Below are 24105 nucleotides of genomic sequence, written 5' to 3' on the forward strand. Positions count from 1 at the left end.
TGGTAGGCCCACGCCTATTTTTATTTCTTTAGAAAGGGCGAGGGGCCCCGTGGGGATCCTAGCTTTTTTCCCTTGCCACAGGAATTTCAGCATGGTGCCCTTAGTTTCCCTGAAGTATGATTCAGGAATCTGGATGGGTAGCATTTGAAACGGGTAAAGGTTCCTGGCGAGAAGGACCATTATGAGGGCGTTAAGGCGTCCCAGCCAGGAGGAGACCATGAGCTTGCTCCAATTGTCCAGGTCTATTTTTAGTTTGCACATCAGTGGGGTAAAATTAGACTTGAGTAACTCTCCAAGGTCCCTAGTTACATTGATCCCCAGGTACCTGAGAGGCCACAGACTGACTTGCACTCCCAGAGCCGCAAATTTGGCTACGTTCTGGTTTTCATTCTTGTCTAAGGGGAGGAGATCAGACTTGGACCAATTAATCTTGAATCTGGATATGGTGCCATATTGTTCGATAAGTTGGACCGCCATTGGTACTGAACTCGGGGATGGGGGGGGTTTCGTAACATGTAACCTGTAATCTGCATATAATGCTACTTTAACTCCTGCCCTCCCACATGGAATCCCTCAACTCTGGGTTCCCCCTGACCCTCTGTGCTAGCGGTTCTAAGGAAAGTGCAAAGAGTCTGTCAAAGGGGACACCCCGGCCTAGTTCCTCTCCTCAGGGTGAAACAAAGCGAGTACCCACCATTTACCTTGATGCATTCTCTGGGTGAAGAATACACTGCCATAATCCCTCATAAGCCTGTCCCCCATACCACATTTATCCAGGACTGCTTTCAGGAAGTCCAATTCTACCCTGTGAAATGCCTTCTTGGCATCCACTGATAGAAAGGCAGGTTCACGTGCTACCACTGTTGCTTTGAGTAGTAAGTGCAAGGATTTCCTCATCACGTTCGTCCCCGTCGGCCTTTGATGAAGCCCACCTGAAGATGGTGATTCTGGCTTGGCCATAGGTAACGGGCCACACCTTCTTTGCCCGCTTTAGAATTTTGACCTTGTCTGGGTAATTATGGAAGTGAACGAGGATGGCTCTGGGGCCCCCAGGGGTGCCGCCAGCTTTATGTATCCTCTCAATTTTGGATTAGGCTATGGAGTCATTCCCAAAAATGAGTTTTGTGATTTCGTACATTCCTTTTCAGGTCTTTCTCTGTCTCTCCTTCCTTGTCCGGTATCCCAAAGATCCTGAGATTGTTTCTCCTCTCTTCTCAAAATCGTCCATTTTCAGGTAGATCTCCGCTTCTCTGCGTTCAATTTCGGTCATCCTCCCATCAATATGGGTTTCCAATATGTCCAGTGAGGACTGATTGTGCTCCACCTCCTGCAGTCTCTCCTCTGATCGATCCTCTGCGTGATTTTATCCACTTTTCTGCCTATGTCCGCTCTCATGCTTCTGATGTGTCATCCATTATTGAGGCAACATCCTTCGTTGTCGCCATTGAGTCTTCCTCTTTCCCAGCCATTGTCCCCCTGTTGCCCCCTGTCCTTGGGTCAGCCCTCGGGGTGTAGTTACAGCCTGCGCCCCTCGATGTCTAGTCCATGTGACGCTGCCACCTGCAGAGTGGACTTGTGTGGGGCATTTAGGAGGAGGATAAGCCCCTAGGGCATTTAAAATCAGTCCCACGCGTGGTGGGCCCGGTGCACCCTATGTGAGTTATGTGCGGTGTACACAGATAAAGAGACTCTCCACCCGCAGCTGGATTATGGCTGTTTTCGTTGGGGCTCTCTTCCCTGAAGGTGGGCACACGCCTCGTTCATGGTTGCCCACTCCTTGGGCCTTTGTGCATCCCACGGCCTGTGGGTTGGGTGATGGGAGGCTGCCCTAGGTGCTCAAGGGGTGCCCCCCACCACTTTGAAAGGTGTGGGAGGGCTGTCTGGTCCCCTCCTCCTGAGTCACAGGAGCCTGCTTTCCACTTTGTTTGTCTGGTCCCCAGTGTGCCACCAAGACGTCCCTTCATGTACCTTCAAACTCACCTTGGGGCGTGGGACTCTCTGCTGCCCATTATCTCCAGGAGGCGGGCACAGTGTCTGGGGACACCACCTGGTGTACCTCCAATCCCTCTCACCCAGGGCCTCAGGCCTGTGCAATTATCTGCGCCCCCCGGGGGTGGGGTCGTATGTAGGTCCCATGGGGCCCCTTCCCGTACTGCCATTAGTTGTCCCCAGTTGTCCTTGTACCTCTGGGGCAGCCGGGAGGGGGTGCTCACTCTGTCCCAGCCTTGTGGGGGGTGGTGTCCAGCGTGACTTACGGGGGGCAGTCCTCCTCAGTCCTCAGGTGGGGGCTACCCACCTGCAGCTTGCTGTGCCCCCGGCATGGAGCTCTCCCCCTGGGACGTGCAGGGCCTCATGAGTCGCTCTTTCTCTGACCTCTTGTGTGTGCAGGAGGCTGCGGGCGGGGCAAGCTACTTTCACTGTTCCGCTGTCAACGCTGCCGACCCGAACTCCTCTCTCACGGCACTGATTTTCCCGTTTTTTAAGCCCTGCAGGGCTGGGGCGTCTCAGACAGCTTGCTCACATGTCTCACGGGAGGGGGACGGGGGTTGGCAGTGGGGGCTCGGGTCATTTTCCCGATCTCATGGGCTGCAAGTATACGGCTAGGCTGCCATATTCCATGTGCCCCCTGGTGGCCTCCCTGGTGGAGAAGTATTTATTTTTTTATCTCCCCCAGTCTGTTCCCATGGAATTTCTGAGTTTGAAGCTTGGTTTAATATCACTCTGTGCTGCAGTATTAAAAAGGAGAGGTAAATTATATCTGAAAGCCACCCATTCTTCCAAATGTCCTCTTTTAGCCCATTGGGGAGGACATTTTGATTCTGAACCCACAAATAAGACTTCCAACTTCAAAGATCTGAATAGAAGGCTATTTGCCCATATTGGGTGGAGGCATGATGCTGATGACGAGGATGACTAGCATCAAAAAGCCTGAGGGACAAAATGGACATCTTGGATTGGAACCTAAATTATTCTCATTTATTAGGCTTAAAATCTTAACAGGCGGTTTCTTGAGTGAATCAGAACTATAAACCCTGCAGCATTATCAAATGCAGCGCCCTGACCCAGCGGTCAGAAATTTGATTGTACTGCTTCGTATAAACCAGCTTCCGGTTTTGGCAGTGACCGGTCCCAGGGAGAGATTACCAATAGAAAGAAAATATTGCTGCATATGCAAATTAAACCTGTTCCTGAATCCCAGAAACATGTCATGACCGAATTTAAATTATTGGGAAGTTTATATGTTTGTAATCTGAATCCCTTTTAATAGTAATTATGATTTCATAAAGATTGAGGAGTTTTGGCATTACTGCTTCAACTCAGGTCTTGAGACCTTGCATATTGCTCTTTAAAAGTCTGGCAACACAAAAATGCGCTAAGGTTTGATAATGTCTAAACTTTTAAGAGTATTTACATTTTAGAGTTGAAGTAAACTTTTGTTATGAAATGTGTTTTTTTTGTGTGTGTGAATTATGTGAAAAGCTTACGTGAGCTAAGCACATTAATAATGAACTATTTGAGCACTGATGGGTTTTAGCATTGCCATGGGCAGTAGAAGATGCTGCATGTGCTTTTCTTTTCCTACTGAAGTTGCTTAAGGGAAAGAAAATGTAGTCTTCCATATCCGCTACTGAGCAAGTGGTTAGATCACAATCACCAAGTTGACCAGGCCTTGTCTGAATATGTTCAAAATCTGTGTACCAAAATTCTTGCAATTACTAGAAATTGTGAAGATGATGATGGAGGAAAATATCTTCAGAAACGTTTCCCGAGATTTCAAACATGTGTCCAAAATGTAGGGAAATCAGACCTGAAAGTGTTGTGGCTGGGCAAGCTTTAGAATATGGCAAGGCTGTGAATATGAACTGTTTTTCCCACTTCAACACTTCTACCAGTATCTGCGGGCTAGGAGTACAGCGTAAGAATGTTGTCTATTAACTATAGTTTGGTGTAATAAACTACAGCTAACTTACGATCTTGTAATGGTCTAAGAGTGGTCGATCTAGCGTGTGCAGATACTGTAGATCAGCAACTGAAAATTGATCCTGGTTCATAACTTCATACTTGAATGCACACTGTATCTCTGTCAACGAAAACAGATAACCGTTTAAAGAGGGAAGTACTTGGTGACATTAGTTCACATCATGATGATTCTCCGGTTTAATTTTCATGTGTGCAACCAGGATTTAAAGACTGTCTGGAATGTCAGAAATCTCAGTTTAGGACACAAATGTATGAATTTAGATGTATCCCAAAAGGATCCAATTTTAGATTGGCATGAGTGGCGATTTCTTTCCTCTCCTCTCTGCTTTTTGTCTACTTTCCTCATGTGTTCCCTCCCTTCCCCCATTTCCACTCATTTCTTTTTTTTTTTTAAACATTTTTTTAGTTTTGTTTTTTAAATATTACAATTCCAACTTAAACAACTAGCAGCAGGACAATGACCAACATCATAAATGAATCCCAAAATATACATTTCTTGGTCCTCCTTGAACCTCTGCCCTCAAACCTTAATCGTCCAGACCCTTTGTATTCTCTCTTCTCTGCTTGTCTAATCCAGGCCACCCCCCCTTTGTTTCTTGATCCGTGAGTATCTCTAATTACACCCGCCATTTCTTTTCATCCCCAACCCCCCTGAATACTTTTGTATTTGCGCTATAAACCAGGTGATTCCATCTCTTGATTGTGTCCATTCAGGATCACCTCCGGGTTGGATTTGGGGATCATGCTGGAGTCTATGCCCGGCTTTAGCCCTCTTTGCTATAATGAACGCAATGTTTAGGAGCATCTTAAGGTGTCTGTCATTCGGAGTTCATCCATTTCCCCAGTAATGTGCTCCAAGTCTACAGGGCTCTTTAGGACACCCTCAATTTCCTCTGTTACACTTTCCAAGAACCTCTGAATTTTTGGGCAGGCCCACAGCATGTGGAAATAGGATCCTCTTTCTGTGATGCATTTGGGGCACGCGTCCCCCCCCCCTACCAACCCTACCCCTCATTTTTAGCCTTTTCTTGGGGTAAGAGACTCTGAAGATATTTTAATTGTGCCCATTTTAATTGTGCTGCTTTACCGACTTCTAGGGTGTTTTAAGGCATCCCTCCAGTCCATTGTCCATTTCCCCCAAATTACTTTTCCATCTTTGTTTTAAATCAACCAGCTGTCTGGTGGCATGGCATGTTGATGCCGTGCATAGGGTTGAAATATGTTCTGGCTTAATTTCTCCATCTAGTACGTTTCTTTACAATGGGGAAGCTTGTGGGAATGCCCCATTTCCCCCAATTTATGGATTCATTCCTGTCGTAGTTGTAAGAATGCATAGTTGTCCTTTCGATCTAAACCCCACTCATCTTAGCTCTTGAAAGGATTTCTCACTATTGTGATGCCCCTGTTTTTCCATCCACCTTCCCACTTCAGATGTTACCTTTAAACCATTTTCCTGGAGCAGGGTTGTCGGTGTTAATCGCTTATCCGATCCCAGGTTTCTTTGAGCCTGGCTCCATGCAGCCGACTAGTTTGTAATTGCTGGAATCTTTAGCTGTGGTGACACTATATTATAGTGTCTCAATTCTAACCCTAGGTGTTTTTATATTGCCAGAGGAACTCCAGCAAAATTGTTTTACCCTGTTGAATTCACTAGCATTTATCATTCTTGGGGCATGTTGGATTATATACAAGAGTCAGGGAATTGTTACTATCATCAAAGTAGGTTTATTCAGATAAATCCATCAAACATAAAAGTACAATACAAAATAGCAGCACAGTGACAATAATACAATATATTTCTCTCAATAAATAACCTGCCTCAAACAGGAGAATATTGCCAAGTCTTCCAGAGGTAGGATAAAAATGACCATGCAACAGTGAATCTGCATGCAGAAGGACCAGTGCAGGGTGAAATTATACATTTCTCTCGCCTCAATATAGGGATGATCGTCTGCTTTATCAAGGTCAGATAATATGGGCACAGCAAGACAAAATGCAAAAGGTTTTCAACTGCTTCTTTACAGCAAGGGCATTCTGAGTCCTGGGCATATCCTTGCCAGCTGACTGTACTGGCTTTCAGCAATAGGAGATCCAATGGGGTTCTCGTTACAATCCAGCAATCTGCTGGTTTATTGCTATGCATCAAATATGATTGTAAAGAGTTTACATTAGTCACCATGGCAGGTTTCTGATTAGAGACCAGTGAAAGCTCGATTCCTGCCTCTCCTTAACCAGAGAATGACAATTATTTTTATAAGCATCCCTTCCACACTGGCTCTGCAAATCAGCCGGTGGAAAGAGGCTTGGAGCTTTTAACTGAGTCATGCAACCATGCATGAACTTTAAACAAAGAATGTTGCACCAGGCATCTCCTCGAACAAGGTCCTGAAGGTTATCTTGCGTTACCCTTGCCTTGGGATTTGACCAAATGTTAAGTCAGTGTAATAGAGCCTTTTACCATTCGTCTGCCCGATATTTGCCTCCAAGCTCTGCATGTACAGCGGACGTTGGTGCCGAGCAAGGCAGAACAAGCTATTTCTTTAACAAATGATTTTCCAATGTTTGTACTACAACGGTGTAATGGTGGGGCAGGGGCATAGAGCAGACCAGAAAGGCCAGGAAATCCCACGCCCAAAAACTGAAGAGTCAAGGTAAATGACAAAGGCCTGTTTTATTAACAGTCCAGATAAAACAGGAACGGCAATGAATCTCCAAGATTTCATCGTTCGTTAGCTTGACAATGTTTTAAAAAACACAAAATACGTCCCGACTGACGTCCCATTACACTCTTCGTTACAAAAACCTACGGGAAGGTGGATTTGGTGAGGCAATCATGTTTGTATAAAATCTATAAGGATTAGTCTTCTCATTTGTCATGCTGTATCTGATGGCTCCACCTAAGACCACCTATAAATTGATTGTGGTGAATACATGTTATCTCTACACTACTTGAATGGTTAATGCAACAGTTGCAAGATAACCTTATTCGAGAAATATGATTGGTTGGCAGTGGTTTTACCAACCTTGACTATTTGGCAGTTCATGAGCAACAATACTGGTAGGGGGAGCAGCATCAAGGTGCTGCTTCTCCCAATTAGAACACACCATCTCTGCTTTCCAAGGCTATGAGCCAGGAGTTTAACTTTTAAACTGTCTTTGTCTTGTATCTTCTCAGAATTTGAGGGAAGTGAAGGCTTTGGTCTGAGTCTGGAGCAAATGAATAGCCCCTGTTCTCAGCCGACAAGTCACGTGTGAGGAGACCACGATTTGGATTTTTCGGCTCGACTTTTACTAGGATTTTAGCCTATTTTAGTGTGGTCACTTTTACCCTTCCTGTCCACTGGAGACGTGTTCAAGCTACTTTTCTTCCAACATTAATCCTTAATTAATAAGCACATGGTCTTCAAGGACTGTTTGTTTCTTTACTTAATCTAAGATAAAAATGTGTCTTGTGCATGGGAATTATCTTCTGTTCTCCTCAGTGCCAGTCCAAGCCTCCCTTTTCTACTGTAACCTTGGCAGGAACTGTACAGCTATTGTCTGGTCTGCTCGGATCTGTGCTTTCAGCCGATTCAGCGAGTCAAAGCTTTCTGCAGCCTCAAGGTTTCTTCAGTGTTCCCCATTCACTCGAATGTGGTTGCGCCATCCATTTGATCCAAAATAGCCACTTCTTTTTGCACTTCTGCGTTAAGCAAGCATTGTGTAGTCTTATGCATCTTGCGGTTCAGCGTATACATTGGTCATGTATGTTTTTCTAGTGTCTATTGAATGCAGTTAACCTTCATTTCTGAATGCAGTTTGACCTTGTGTTCGTGTAACTTTGTGGTGAGTGCCTATCTGCCTAGTGTCTAATGCGTCTGTGCGTCAGTTTTGATAGTGATGTCGCTTGCTTTAGTCAGCTTTGGTTACGTCATGCCTCGTAGAGCTCGCAGATTCATCTCTTCTTTGATGGTGACGGATAGGGGACAGAAGCCATAAATTATCCACTCCTTTCACTTCTATAGAATAGAGGCGGGGGAGGGGCTGACTCATTCATTTGCTTCTCAAGGGTTTTTTTATTCCCCAAAGAGAGGCCCCATAGTTAGTTGCCGCTCCTGTTTGGGCATTGTAAACATTCATTATCAGATGAAGGGGTTGCTCGTACCACAAATGCATAAAAGGAGTCACACCCACCAATGACTGGCTCATTTTAATTTGTTGTTGATATATGAAGGCATCTCCCTTCCAATTTGCCAAGAGGTGAATTCCCAAACAATCAAACGCATTCACCCGTGGGATTACAGACCCCTTGCTAAATGTCTTGGGCATTTGAACTTTCTTTTTTTCCCCCCGCTGTGAATGCCATCACGGCTGACTTTGTTCAGATCCAGATTTGTCATAAAATTGTTACCATCTTGTACAACGCAGCCCTTCCCAGAAGGGAGAAGGTAGCATTTGCCAGTGTTTGGTTCCAGACTTCAAGCAGCAGATAGCAGGGACCAAATGTAGGTCACTGAAGGTGGCATTGTCCTTTTGGATGAACACTGCTAAATATGAGAATCCCGCCTCAACTGTTTTCAATTGTGGGAATTATGTCCCCAACTCCCCATGCGATCTGATAATGTATGGATTTTCTTTCAATTAATCTTGACTACTGCATAGTTTCCAAATTACTCTAGTATATCTTTAACACTGGGAACTGCAACTACTGGGTTTGTAAGGTATAATAGACTATTGTCAGCATAGAGTGATATTCTGTCTTCATTTCACTCTGGCCATTTAAATCCCTATAGAGCCAGATCCTGGTGAAACTATTCCGCTAGAGGCTCCAGTGCTATTGCAAATAGCATGAGTTGACATGGGGCACCCCTGTCTAGTTCCCTTTTCTAAGGCCAAGCTCAGAGGTTATCATTTCCTTTACCCCTTGCTCTGGGTTTATTGTACATGAGTTTTACCCAGCTGATGAAGTCCTCCCCAAATCCTCTTTTCGTCAGTATGCCAAATATGTAGTTCCATTAGATTGAATCGAACACTTTCTGTGCGTCCAGTGATAACGCATAGAGTGGCTGTTGAATTCTTTTTGCTGTGCTCAATATTAAGTGGAGCCTCCGAACATTTATTTGGTTTAAATGCACTTTGGTCCTCCCTTATTATTTTGGTTATTATTTTGTGTAGTCTATTTGCAAAAACCGTGGCCAGGATTTTGGCCTTGATATTAATGAGGGATACAACTCTATAAAACCCATACTGTTGCATCGTTTTGCATGCCTTCGGGATGACTGCAATTGTTGCTTCCCTCCAATCCGTTGGAAGGATCCCCTTCTTTCGAGTCTCCTGGAGCATCTCTTTCATGGCTTCAATGGATTCTCCCTACTGTCTTATCCCCAGCTCCAGTGGGTGTCCATTTGGTCCCTCCATTTTTCCCCTCCCAAATTGTATCAGTGCTGTCTCGAGATCCTCTATTGCTAATTCCCCATCCACGGTTTCCCATTGTGTATCCGTGTGTCAGGTGATGGGGAGGTTATCCAGGAACATCTGCATCCCTCTGTTATCCAACGGAGTCTTATGCAAGTGCTCGTAGAATGCGGCAAAGGCCTGTGCTATCTCATTGCTCCCGTATTCTGTCCTTATTCTCCCCTGTTACTATCTCATCAACCATTGCAGTTTTGTCGACACACTCATAAATGAGTGCACCCTTATGCCCCCACCCCAGTTTAGACTTCTCAAATGCACTGATTATGGCCTCTTTTGCTTTTTTGAATTTCTGTAATAAGTCCTGAGTCTACCACCATTTCTCCTCTAATTATGACTTTGACCTTGTTTACTTAGTTTTAGTTTTTCCTCTTCTTTTGGCCATGATAGGTGCTATGGCCTTTCCCCTTATTACCGCCTTATATGCTTCCCAAAGTGTGTGTTTCGAATCCACTGTGGTCATATTGATTTGGAAGTATTTTTCTGATGCCCCTTCAAGTTGGTCACTAGTTTATCATCCATCAACTGTTATGTATTCAGCCTCTATACCCCCAGATAGTGTTTGTATTATGTTTCACCGTGCAAACCATCAGCGCATGATCTGATATTTCCCTGGGGAGGTACCTTATTACCTCTACTCTTTGTATGGGCAGAGTATATGATCTATTCACGAGAAGGAAGTATGTGCCCCTGAGAAGGAGTACTCTGGGTTTTGGATGCACCCCCTTCCAGACATCTGCAAACCCCATAGCCTGTAGAAATGTGCCAAATGTTGTGCCCTTGGCATCCGGTTTCATCTTTCCCTTCCGTCCATCGAGTTCCAGAGTCACCACTGCATGGAAGTCCCCTGCGATGAGTACCAGGCCTGTTGGGGCTTCCATAGTAACCTTTTCAACTTCTTCACATGTTTCTGGAAATAGTGTTGGGGGAGTACATGCTAATAAAGTTGTAATCCAGTCCCACCACTCTGCCTTTTGAGTCTTGGAATACTTTGGCTGTCTGTAAGGTCAGCAATAATTATTTTTTAATCATTTTTATCATCAGATTGCCACTCTTCTTGAACCCCTTGAGAACCCTGTGTGGGCCACACATTTGAGAGCACTCCCCAGTAGTGTGCATGAGTCCCCTAAGGGGCGTTGCCCCTGTATTAGGATTATGTCTGGTTTGACGTTTCACGTATTGGTATACATCACTCATCTTAATGTTATTATTAGGTTCACTAACGTTCCATGATAGGCATTTAATTGTGTTTATATTTTTCATGATGGTTTGTGTATGGTGTGTCAAAATCAGCTCTCTAACCTTTGCCACCCCCATCCCTCGTGCTGTACAGACTTTGCTTGTCCCTGCTTGCAAAACCAAACCACAGTACCTCCCCTTTCCCTCAATTCCCCCTCCATTCCTTGCCGCTCCCCTCTCCACACTTCCTCAAACTGTGAAGTACTTGCCCTCACCCTCCTAAAGCTACTACCCCCTGCACCGCTTTGACCTTTGGCATAACGTTCCAGCTAGTAACTTCTTGATTTATACCATTCTCTCATCTGATCCTCCAAAGGTTTGCTTTCTGCTCTGTCTGCCCACAACTTCAAGTTGGTGTTTTCTAGGTTCCTCCCCACCAGCTGCATTGACCAACCACCCACCTCCCCCCCAACCACTTGAGAGACTAGCTTGCCACCACAGGAACAGTCCTTTATGTAATTGTCGATCTGGTGTCCTTCACCATGAGCAAGTAGGAAAGGGGTGTGGTTGAGCCCACTTATTCCCCCTCTAACCCGCGCTTATGTCCCAGGCCTATGTTTTCTGATGCAAGATTTGAAGTTGGTTTCAGTTTCTGTGAGTTGCCAGCTCCCTACTCACCTCCTTCCAAAACATTTCCTGTGTATCTGTTCTGGTGGTTTGCGCCTGGTCAATTTAGTTGATTGTGCCATCTGAGCCCACTGTGAACCTGCAGTCTCTGGGTCGGGTTTCCATCCTCTCCTTTTCCCGCTATTTTTTGTATTTGTTTATTTTTTGTATCGCGCACCAAACCCTGAGGTAACTGGGCGCTTGAAAAACTTGGAGGTTACATACATAGTAAGGCAGACAGATTACAATCAAGAGTGGAGCCAACAAGAGGGACCCTGGTTACAGGTGGGTCGGATAAAGGAGATGGTGTACAGTAGTATAACTAAACAAGATGCTGAGCAGTAGCAAAGATAGACAGTGGTCGGATAACATAGTGATTGCATCTTAGTGAAGAGGCTTGTTGCTCAGCCAATTTTTTTATATATACGGGCTTTAAAGGTGAGGACGGAGGGTTCCTGTCTAACAGGGATGGGAATAGAGTTCCATCGTTTGGCAGCTGGCTCCTCTGGCTTTTTTTAGATTGAATCTTGGTACCACCAGGTTATGGGAGTGAGATGATCTGGTAGAACTTCTGGGTTGGTGTTTACCAATTTTCTCAGCCAAGTATTTCGGGGCTGAGTTTGTGAGGCATTTGTGCGTGATGGCCAGGGTGCGTAGTGTGATTGTGTCACGGATGGGTAGCCAGTTGGCGTTATGACTGTGAGTGGAAATGTGTCAAGATCTGGGAAGACCAAGTGCTGCTCTGTTATTCTGGAGTACCTGGAGTTTATTTAGATTGTGTACAGAAGAACCAAGGAATAATGTGTTGCAGTAGTCCAGTTTAGATAAAGCAAGTGCTCTGGCCAGTGTTGGGCAACTGCTTGTAGATAAGTAAGATTTACAGCTGTAGATGTTTATTAGTGTATGCCGTGGACGACGCCACGCTGTTGAATCGAGGTAGGCCCCCAGTGTTTTTATCTCTTTAGAGACGTTGATTATATCGCCGTCGATGACGAAAGAGGAGTATCAAAACACTAGTTTATTCAGGCGTGCCTGAGTAGCCGCGATCATTAACTCAGTCTTGTTGTTATTGAGGCAAGGCTGTTGGTAGCCATCCAGGCTTGGATTTCAAGATAGTTATTATTTATCAGTTTGGAATCATGGTAGTAACAGCCAGAGAGGGGGATGAGGACTTGAGTGTCATCTGCATAGTTAGTGTAGATGACACCCATGTTGTCCAGGCGGTCGAAGAGTAGCTTCGTAAATATATTGTATAATGTGGGCGACACACAAGATCCCTGAGGGACACCACTAGGGGTGTCACGGTATTCGTTTTATGACGGTACCATAACCTTCTTGCCAAATGACGGTATATCATGGTTATCGCGGTATAGCAGGTGGAGTTAACTAATCTTACCAAATATTTTCTAAAATGTCATAAATTGACAGATGTACCATCACAAACAAAACCAGGCACCCAGGGCCAGAATTGGGCTTTTCAACATACTTTCCACTGAAATGCCTTGCTTCCACCAAACACACGTGTGGAGAGGAGTGGGTGGGGTGGAGGCCTGCTGCAACTGGCAAACCAAACTGAATAGCTTTTCTTAAGTGGTCATTTAGGCTTTTTGCTCCCCCACTGGCTACTGGTGAAGATGAACATGTTGCCATCTTGATAACCTGCATGCCACAGATCAATGGAGGGTGATGGTAGTATACGCTTGTGCACACGCACACACGCACTCTCTCTTTACGTTACAGCCTTTAGTTTACTTGCACGCCAAAAGGTGTTCAGTAATCACTGACATGTTACCCTTTGATATGGCAGCAGGGAATACCCACAGAGATGAATGAATTTCGCAGTGTGACTTATTATATGTAAATTCAATGATAGAACCAGCGAAATCCCCCATTGCCATATGTTTAGAGAACATTATCCATTATAAATATATAAACCCCAAAGCCGCCACCCCAAAGTAAACCCTTTTCCTTCTTGGCACTGTATCTATTCTTCCTATTGCTAACATATTGATTTTGTGTAAGGCACGTGTGGTTTATGGAATGGCATTAAAAACTGCTCCAACTGAAACTACTTTGCAGACGGCACATCCAACAGTGCAAAACCAAGACTGCGCAGCAATTGCTTACTGCAGCCTTTCCAAATCAGGTTGAAAAGCACACTTAACGGTATTAACGGTATAAACAATGTGACGGTTATTATTGTTCAATTAAGTGGTTCACGGTATCTTTATCGGTATACCGTTATACCGTTACATCCCTAGACACCACACAGTATCGGAGTGGGGTCTGCTGAGGCCGAAGGGTAGAAGACTTTGGTGGTCCGATTTGATAGGAAGGATTTAACCCAGTCGGATGCATTAGTGGAAAATGCTGCCGCTGTGTTGAGGTGCTTGGTGAGAATTTGATGGTCGACGAGGTCGAAGGCCGCAGATAAATCGGAGTAGGATTGCTAGCTTACCTTTGTCCTTCGCCTCATCCATTTGGATCTTTAGATCTAGGAGGGCTGTCTCAGTTCCATGTCTGGGTCTGAAGCCTTATTGTTTAAGTCCTAGGAGTTCATTCTCCTCTAGGTGCTTCTGTATTTGCAGATAAGCCACCCGATCCAGAATTTTTAGAAGGAACGGGGCGGTGGTGATGGGCTTGTAGTTTGTGGGGACGACTGGATCGAGGTTGTTTTATTATTATTTTTTTTTTAATAGAGGCATAACCAAAGCTTCCTTGAGGTTGTTGGGTACCTGATTGGAAGAGAATGATGAATTTATCAGCATGGTGATGAAGGGGGGCTACGTTTTTTGCTCCCTCTTTAATGATGGTGGCAGGGCAGATATCGCCTTGGCAGTGGGACGGTTTTAGGCTTTTTATGTCTTCAACTTCCTTTGAAGTTACTTGCGAGAAGAAGGTGAAGGGCTTGCAAGGATGAGTTTTTTTCTGGGTCAGGGGCGGGCTGGGAGCCGACGGTGAGGCTTGCATGTTTAGCTTTGATCTTATTTTGGAGTAGAGTGATTTTTATCAGCGAGGGCTTGCTGGATTTTTGTACACCACTGTGTGTTTTTGTTGCAGTCTTGTGTGGGCGGTGCAGGGGATTCAAGCTCTTTTAGGATGCTGAAAGGTTCCTTAGTACTGGATTTGGCATTATGGATTCTGGATTTGGAGGTTTCTTTTTTTGCAGAAAGGATAGCCGCTTTGTAAACGGCGGAAGCTGACGTAAATGCAGTTTTGTTGGTGATGGAAGGTGATTTAGGCCACATGGCTTTAGTTGATCTTTTTTTGTTTCTAAGACTTTTTAGTTCGGGGGTGAACCACTTGTTGAGGTGAGCCATGGGTTTGGCTTTCCTAAGTTTAAGAGGGGCCGCAATTTCTAAAGCAGATGAGTGTTGTTGTAGAGGTCTACCAGGTTAAGTGGGTTGAGGTTGCTGAATTTAGTCTCGTTAAGGATGCCGCTAATGAGGGGCTGGAGGCTGTCTATGGTGATGTTGCGGCAGTTTCTGCATACCGAGGGGGGGTGGCTAGTGTAGCTTTGACAGGAGAGTATCCAGGGATGGAGAACAAGATGAGGTGGTGATCTGACCAGGCAACAGGTTCATTTTGGATAATTGGAAATAGCGCAATTAAGGTCAGACACCCAGTCCAGCGTTCTGCCTTTTTGGAATGGGTGGGTGTTGTGATTCTGTGTACAAAGCCCAGGTTGGAGATGGCAAGGGCATGATGGTCGTTGGGGTCCTGGAGACCAAGGTTCAGGTCTCCTTGGAGGATAGTTTGGGATCCAAGTTTGGTGTGAGTGGAAAGGAGGTTCAAGATGTCATCCCCAAAGGAGGAAGTGGGGCCGAGGAGCCGGTTGACAAGATGCAGGAGTATTGTATTGGTGTGCAAGAGTTAGTTTCACCAATATGAGCTCTGCAGAGGGGAAGCCTGAAGGGGGAATGGCTCTGAGGGCTAGGTGAGATTTGGAAATGAAGGTCACTCCACCACCTTTGCCCGTAGTTCTATCAGCCCTGATAATGGTATAACCTTCAGGTAGGGTTAAGGAAAGTGCAGGACCTGCTGCCTGGTGTAGCCAGGTTTCTGTAACGGCCAGGAAATCTAGGCTGTTTGAGATAATTAGATCAGTGATCTCTGCGGCATGGGCCACAAGGGAGTGCTCATTGATGAGGGCTCCTTTAATATTGGAGGATGGTGGAATGGTCTTATGTTCTTTGGGGGGGTCACATTGGGGGGGATGGGTTGAGATGTGTGGGGGTACAGTTCTGGGAGAGAGGACGAGCTGTGACGCTACTGGTGTTGAGTTGAGGGTTTTTAGACTTAAGCGACTTTGTGGTTAGGGAAGCGAGAGCCTAGTCTCCTCAGTCCTAGTGTGGACTGAGGGTGGGATAAGTGGCGTTGGTGGTGTAGCAAAGCGATGTAACTATTCGAGAGGGCTGAGTGGGTCACTGGTTGCTGTGTTTGAGGGTACTATGCTAGTTAGTCTAAGGTTGGGTGTGGGTAAAAGAGGTGGTAGAAAGTGTGTTGGGGTGGCTGAGTGAACTAGAGGAAGGAATGAGGCCAAGGCCAGTGTAGCTCTGTGTAATGAGGACATGGTGGTTTGTCAGTAGGCTGGCGTAGGCTGATTCAAGTTAACACAATGGGTAAAATATATGCAATAGGCTGATTCAAAAGTTAACACAGTGGGCAAAACATCAGCAGTAGGATGGTTCAAGCGTTAAAACCGCAGGTAAGCTATCAGCAGTAGGCTGGTTCAAGCATTAAAACAGTGGCCAAAATATGAGCAGTAGGCTTATTCAGGAGTTGGCATAGAGGGCAATAAGCTAACAGGCAGAATACATCAATAGGTAGAGAATGCATGTGAGGCAGGGTAATGCAAACAATATCATCAATAGTTAGCAGTAGGTTAATGGGCTGCTGCAATTAGATTGTAGCACACACTACTGAGCCGATCGGTATAGGGGTTGGAGATATTGCACAAGCTACCCATGCTGTGCTTAGTTCGTAGCAGGATAAGGGGTGAGCATTGTGAAATTGTAGCCTTGGCGTTCACACAGTGTCATGCTAGTCTGGCAAGCTTGGAGCAGGGTTTATCGGGCCACGTGGTGAGTCTGGGAGGTCGAGGAGGCAGGACGTTTTGTAGAAGTAGCAGGTTGTTTCTCTGTTCGTAACTCGCCTCATGTAGAGTGCCTCAGTGGACCAGCAGGCCGGCACAGTCTGGCAAAACGGGGCCTTGTCCTTGGCCTTTGCCACAGGGACGGCTGCCGCCTTAAGGTGGTGCGATTGGAGGTTGTGCTTGGTGTTGCCTAGCAACTGAGGGAAGCTGCCTCAGTTTCAGGCTGCGCTGCGCCTGCCATCTTGGGTTGGGCAGAGGCCCGGCTGCAATGATACGAGTGGCAGAGGAAAATTAAAAGAAATGCACATTTCGTGTGCTGGGTGGGTGAATAAGCACAAAACATGTGCATCTGCTGGGTGGCTAAGTCAGTTTCCTTGGGTCTTGGAACATCCAGGAGGCGCTCTCCTTGGATCAGTCTTTGCTTGTTCGGGAATATAAGCATATATTTGTTGTGATTATGTAATTACCGAATTATTCCCTTGCTTGTTTTACCTAGAAAGTGTAGTCCGGCAAGATCATAACATTGATATTTTCAAATTTAATTAGACCCATGGCGGCTTGTAGTATAGCATCTCCGGAACTAAAAAACTTTGCAACCTCTGGTCTTGGTGGGGCGGCTAGCTGAGGGGGCGCACACTGGACCCTATGCACCCTTTCTGTAAAAGATGTTGAGCCCTTTCGGTCATATCGCCTCCTTGATCCACTTCTCCATGAAAAAGTCCATTGCCGGCCCCTCTACTGTCCCCCGATGCCCTGCCATCTTTGTCCCAATGGATGCACTTGCCTCTGGGGTGCGGGCTGTTCGTTCCATCAGGTGTGTTGATCGCCCAGTGTGATCCTGTGATAGCTATTTGTCAGTCAGGCTGGTCGTATATATACATTTTGCTTTGGGTAGCCTTGCAGGTTTTTCTTTACCCATGTCTTTAAACCGGGTTTACCGTTGGTAGTCTTCCCACTGGTTTACCCATGCTTGAGGGTGGGGGGGGGGTACCCCCCCAGGACGCATACGCCAGAGCCCTAGGTTTCCCCTTTTGTGCTGATAATTCCTGAAGTATTTCCAGTCGCTACCTTGCTCCACTAGGTGGAAAATGATTTCTGTTAGGCCACTTGCTCCTTCCGTCTCTATTTTCTTTCGTTCCTAGTGGTATTGGGCCTGCCACTGATGTCTCTCCTGAGTCTTTACCCCGCCCCCTCAGTCCAGGGACCACCACCACAGGGCTCGTTGGGCAACCGGAGGTTCGGATATGTTTCTCCTCACTTCACCTTCACGATGCAGCTGGCCCCTCAGTGCTCCTCTTCATCATGTGTCGCTGTGGCTCCTTTCTCGCGTGCTCCACTGAGCCTGCTCTCCTTGGCTGGCCTCCAATGGGCCAACCAAGCCTTCCCATGTCTTTACTTGTGGCCACTCCGGCTTCCTCCAGGGTGGGGGAGGGTGGAGGGCCACCAGAGGTCCTGCGTCTTTCCCCCAGCTGTTTCACCTGGAGCTGGACTGATTTCCCCTTGTTCTCTCACCGGCCATTTGCGTTCTCAATGCTCCGGGTGGGCTCCTCCGCCCTCCTCTGCCATTGCATTTTGGTCACTGTTCCGGCGTTGCCGGTGGGCCTGTCTCAAACTCTCCCTGCATCACCCTTTATCAGTTAGAGTACCCAAACGCTAGGAGTTGCGGTGCACCAACTTTCTACAAACTCCAGTGCCGGCTCCTTCGTGCCTGCACTTTATCGGTTTAGGACAAATCTATTAATGGATTTCTCGGGGGTTGAGTCAGAGTGTCTTAGGCAGCCATTTTGCGAGCTGCCCTCTAGTGTCCCCCCATTTCCACTCTTCCCCCATAGTACAATTAATAAGGATCAGATGTACTTTAATCTCTGAATAGATTTTGTTCCATTTCTTTTTCATGTGGCACGAAAGGCTCTCAAGAGCCGAGAGTGTATGACGTATAAAGTGTAAATCTGCAATCCTCCTTGGCTTGGGAGACTTTACCCCATAACACTTGCAATGGTTTCAACACATTATTGAAGTTATTGTAAAGACCTAGGAAATGGGTTACATTTTAAGGAAAACTGACATGTTCCAGTTTGTGAACATGCCAAATTTCTTGATTGTGGAGGGATGGAGAGCAGCACATCGTGACATCTGGCACACTGGGCTTCAAACATTCTGTTAACCCATTGCCTTTTTTTTATTGCTGCACATGTAAATCAATCCCAACGTTCTTCTCTGAAAGTAAATCTGAATAATTAGGGGTCGCTTTGGTAGTAGCGTGTTCCCTCACCCCCTAGGCCTATGATCCATTTGATTCATCAATGTTAGGGGGTGCAGTGGATGTGTAAAAACGTCCCTAAAAAATGGCGCCGTTGGAGTTAATTTCATGATTTGAACAGAGCGGTTTATTGCATATCAAGAATGACAATTCAGACGTTTGGTGGAGCATGCAATGAATAGGCCAACACACGTTTCACCCGAATGGGTGCTTTTTCAGGGCCATACATAAATGTCAATGCAAACCAATATATTAACTCGATGTTTTGCCTGAAATGTCCGTATATGCTGCTCCTAGCAACACTGACGGCATCTTCAAGGTATCAATTCTCAACAGTATACTTCAGTGATAAGGATAAGCCTTGTTTCCAAAGTTCCATTAAAAACTGTATACAGATCGGCGTGTTTAAGAAAATTTGAAATAAAAGTTTTGCACCTTTGAACGCATGCAAAATACAATTCCTACATAACAGTGATATCTAATCTAACTGGGTCTTATCTAGCATGCTTTCTGTCATTTGGGCAGTGACACAGAGAAGGTAGATAAAAATGGAGCCTATATGGGGATGTTTATGAACTAGAGCAGGGCTCTGCATCCTTTGGCTTGTAAGGTGTTTAGGACTACAGCTCCCATCAGCCCTAGCCAGCATAGTGAAGGCTGCATGTTAAAGACTACTGAACTGGGGGTGGGGTGGACTATCTCACAGCTTCATGTTACTTCTCTGATCCTTCTTAAAGGGAAGTCTACCATCTGCCATGCTTATTACAAAATTGTACAACTTGTATGGGAATTTGTGCAGTCTCTGTGGGGGCGGTGCATTACCTCCCAATTACGAACCAGTACCAAGTTGCATGTTTCCTGTACAGCATGCTGGCACCACAATTACAGTGTGCCATATCAATAATACAGATTTGCTTCTGCTTTCAGGTTCCTGCAATGAATCTGACAGCAATGAGGACTCCCTTCCTGATCTCGAAGGACCTGACATTTCAGAACAGCGGACAGCACAGACACAGGTACAGTGAAATGAAACGCTGGAAACCATTCATGTTGACATCCTATACAGCTCCACAAAGTGGAGCAACAGAGGAATGTGCTTCTTGTACAGAATTGTGTATCCTGTCTTCCAAAGTACAGGATTTCGTGATTTACAAGGTATGGATGTATCCAGTAATGTCAATACTTGTTTTTCTTCCTGTCTTGGTGAAAATCCCAATCGGATACATAAACTGCAAAATTTGTTATCATTTGAAGCATAATTTATGATTTGCAGGATTGCTTTCAGCTATTTCTTTCAAAGTTTGAAATCGGTGGCACTGTAACTAGCCAATTATTTTGATAAATACATATTGTTCGTTGCTCCAGACATTTGCATGTGTATTTTGAAATGAATGTTGGCATGGTCCACTATATCCATGGTACACCTGACCTGCTTTTATTCTCCCCAAAGAACACATTGACATTTTTCTTAAGGCACACTTCTCATATCTCTTATATATTCTAATGTGCCCACTCAGCATTTTCATTCACATTATGTCCATTCAGCACATCTTTGCCGGTGTACAGTATACCCAGTTGTCATGTCATATGCAGTAAAACATCTGATTAAGGATGGTCCGATTACTGCATTAAAAAATCTTGTTTCCTGAAGGATCCAATTTCCGTTTCATAATGGGGGGTGGGGGGAGAGGTCACAACTGGACTACTGTAGGAAACTGCATTACCATCCCAAGGCTATGAATAATTAACCTTCGCCCAAAGCATTGTTAGACATGTCATCAATCAAAAGCATACATATGTGCAAAGTGCGTTGTACTTTGTTGCTATTAAGAGATTTTTAGCCATACCAATTCGTACTTCAAATTAACAAAACTCTTAATAATTGGGCACTCATATGCATCTTTGTTTAGGCTCTCCTCTATCTCCTGTGGAACTTGCCACCTTTATCTTGGTGTTTAAAATATAAACCATATCTAAAAAAGCTAAAATAAAATGGAAAAAAGACTAACAATGAGATTTCGTTCTCTCCACTGCTGGCAAACAATTTGATTATGAACTGATGCAATATATATACTTTTATACTGGACTGTCTGAGGAGGGGTGCACAAGTCCATTAGATCTCAGACTTCCGTTAAGTCATGGGAAACGCCCTCCAGGGGCTCTCCTCCTACAATCCTCTTTGCTGGCAAGTCAAATTTGACACAACCAGCATTTCAAACGTGCCAGATATAATGCATTGTAATTCACATTACCCACTCACTCCCTCCTCAATTTACTCAGTAACCGAGGTATTCGTACCTCCTGACAGAACTTAGTTTAGAAACAAAACACTCTGTGCAGTGTGGGAAGCCCTCGGCTACTCCCCTCCATGGTCTCTAATAAGGGAGCCGCTGACCTGTAGCCCATCCTGAACATTTCCAGCTTCCAGATATTGTGTGTCCTACCCAGGGTCGGGAGGGTAGGATGTGAGTAAGGTGACCGGGTAGGGTGTAGGTGATGTAAATAACCGTATGTAGTGCTGGTATTCCCCTCCGACACCAATGGGGTATATAGCCAAGAGCGCAATGTTGGGAGAAGAAAACAGACATAAATCCAGCACCACATTTATTAATGTGAACATTATGTGCCCAGATCTATGATGTTCAACACAGAACCTGCCCCCAAGGTTCCACTCTGCAATGTCGCATTGTAATGTTCATTGAAAGTTGTAGGGGTTGCCCATGTCACTGACAGACATGCAATAGAACCTTTTTCGCCTACGCCCAAGAGGCCACCACACCACTCGTTGGCCTTGCCTGTACTATCTGAGGAAAAGGAGGGCCTTCTTCTGCATAAGCCCTGGCTGGAAATTAACAGACAAACCCATCTACTTAATCTGGGAATGAATGGCTGGTTTTGTAAACCCCACCCCCATCCCCCCCTTTTTTTTTTTCAAAATTCACCAAAAGATGTTCATTTTTTGAAAGGCTAGGTTCACCCCAAATAGTAGATGCACTCTCTTAACAACCAGGATTGCCAACCTCTGCTCCTCCGCCGATCCATCAATTGACCAAGGTGGCGTAAGCGTCACATCCTGGTCAAGGAGGATGTTAGGGAGAATTCTCACTTATGGCTAATTTCCCTCACCTAGAGACTCCCCAAGCAGCTGTGCTGGATTTCAGGGGTTTATTTTCTCCACCTGGTAAGAGTGTGAGCCTTTTTTTCACTCTAACATGTGTTTTGCCATGTGTACTTCTACTGTTTGTGTGATCTTGGGCTCTGGAGCACACCACTCCATGAGCCCCACTTTTTGTGTGTTACACAGCACCTTCAGTGCAGTGACACAGGGTTGTCTTTGAGACTTCCCACTGACTACATTTTTCTGGGGCTGACTACTGTCCCCCAGAAACCTGTAAAGTTGCCATTAACTTTATATAGTCGTTAAAACCTGCAGACCCAGTACACCCTATCTCACATGGAGTACTGGAAAGGGGTAACGCCTATCCCTTTTTGTCTGTCCCTCTCTGAGCTTTGTTTTGCTCTTTTAACATTTAGACTTGGCTGGTGGCAGTGCTATCTACCCTAACTTTCCTACCGCGATTATACTATATAAACGTGGTACTGTTCCAGGCTATTGTATTAGCCTCGAACATAAACCCGCTTGACCAAATACTTTCTTTTGGCTCCGGTCGGGTTTATTCGCCATTTCTTTTTTGTTAAAGTCCTTCTTGTGTTTTACTTTGCGTGGCAAACCTGGTTTGCTTCCTTTGTTCGCCGGCTTTTGGCAGGCTTCTGTCCAGAAGCCCTCCTTTGGCCTCTAGGTGGGCTGAATGTGAGGGAAGGGTTTAGTAACCCCTTGCACAGGGTCTCCTTGGAGACCCAAGGCGCACTTTGTGTCCATTGGCTGGAGGGGTTGTCCGGGCTGTGTGAATGGGGGATTTTCGCATAAAAGGCAGGACTCTTGGGCTGGAAGTCAGAGTTGCCACTGGAACTGCAAGGAACCGGAGAGAAGCAGAGGAGAAGACGGCTGCTGCAACTACCAAGTGCCGATGAAGCCCTGCTGCATTCCTGAGCGATCTACCCTTCAACGACAAGAGAAGATCCAGTCTGGAGTCTTCTTCCCTTGAGCCTGGTGGGTTCAACCAGCCCACCTTCCACAGGCAGAGGATCCTCTTCTTGGTCGAAATCGCTGCACACAGCTGTAGTGGTCCGGATAGCCATCTGAAGAGCCTCTCCTGTTTTAAATGAGCGCACCTTTTATTCACTGTTGCTGCTGCTGGCTTCATCCCTGGGTAGTGCAGATCGCTCCAGACGTCGTCCTACTTGTCCCCACGACTGAAGCTTCAGGAACCGTGAGTCCGCAGGAACAACTGCCGTGGCATCAGCTCTTCTTCAAACTAATAAGGTACTGTGTCCAACTTCGAGGAACTAGGGTGAATACTTTTTCTCCTCACCAAAGGCTTGTCCTTATCTTCCTTCCCTCTTATAACTTTTGCCTCCTCTTTTGACAATATCCAAGTATTCCTGGCAATCTCAAATCGTGAACTGTTCTAACATTGTGATCCTCGACAACAGGACCCCTGTCCCATTGACACTGGCGCAGGCCTATTGACTTTTATCTACATTTTAGAAAGTGTCTCTTAATTCTATCTGCCTTGACAAAAGTATTGCCTATGATTTTTATCCCCAACCCTCTTGTGTTAATTCATGTGCTGAGTGTGTTTGACTACGGTAACATTTCTGCTTCCGGGCATGCTTCTCTTTCGTGAGACTGAACTGTCATTACTGTCAAAAAGTGATTGTGCAATAACCCCCGGTAACGTCTTTGTTTCACAACACTGGTCTGTCAAAACCAAAGGTACTTACCTTGAATTGTTCTGCACGAGGGGAATTGGTTGTGTAGTGTATTTGAAGTGTGGTTTACATTTATTAGAAGTGAAGTGTTTTGTGAACAGATGGTTTAAAATAAATTTACTTTTACTTTTTAACCAAAAACCATGAGTCGGTGTTTGCTTGAGTCACAGTAATTGTAGTCATTTGTGTAATCTCTACTACTGCTCATTTGCTCTTGAGATAAGTCTGGCTGCTCTGCTGCTGCTACCACTCTGTGTAGGACAGGCTTGTAACAAAGGTGAAATTGTACTACCTGGTCCCTAAGGGCACTGCCCAGGATTGTGCCTAACAGAGGAAAGAATATATTTTTGTCAGGAAATGGTGGCCTGGACTGAGAACCAAGAAAGCTGGTAGAACCTTTAGGTAGGGGGCCCTGTGACAAACCCCATCAAGCCTCCTAAGCGATGCAATGGCCATCAAAACAACAAACTTGCAGGAGAGGGCCTCAAAGCTAGCAGATTCGAAGGGCTCATAAGAAACCTGTTGAAAGGCATTAAGAACAAGTGGCAAATTCGAAGGAGGGAGGATTTTCTGTCTAAGATGATTTAAAAGGAGAAATACATTAATCTTGGGGACTAACTCTTCCAGAACCAACAATCCT

General features: G+C 45.5%; 1 protein-coding gene across 1 annotated transcript in view; it reads left to right on the forward strand.

Moving 5' to 3' along the window:
- Positions 1-24105, forward strand: part of LOC138567529 (uncharacterized) — a 437945-nt gene that overhangs the window by 286523 nt on the left and 127317 nt on the right. Inside the window, exon 4 of the mRNA XM_069645810.1 lies at positions 19560-19648. Within this exon, the coding sequence (XP_069501911.1) occupies positions 19560-19648 (89 nt within the window). The remainder of the gene's footprint in view (positions 1-19559; positions 19649-24105) is intronic.

Source organism: Ambystoma mexicanum, chromosome 2p, assembly GCF_040938575.1.
Source record: "Ambystoma mexicanum isolate Mex_15411 chromosome 2p, UKY_AmexF1_1, whole genome shotgun sequence".
Lineage (NCBI taxonomy): Eukaryota > Metazoa > Chordata > Amphibia > Caudata > Ambystomatidae > Ambystoma > Ambystoma mexicanum.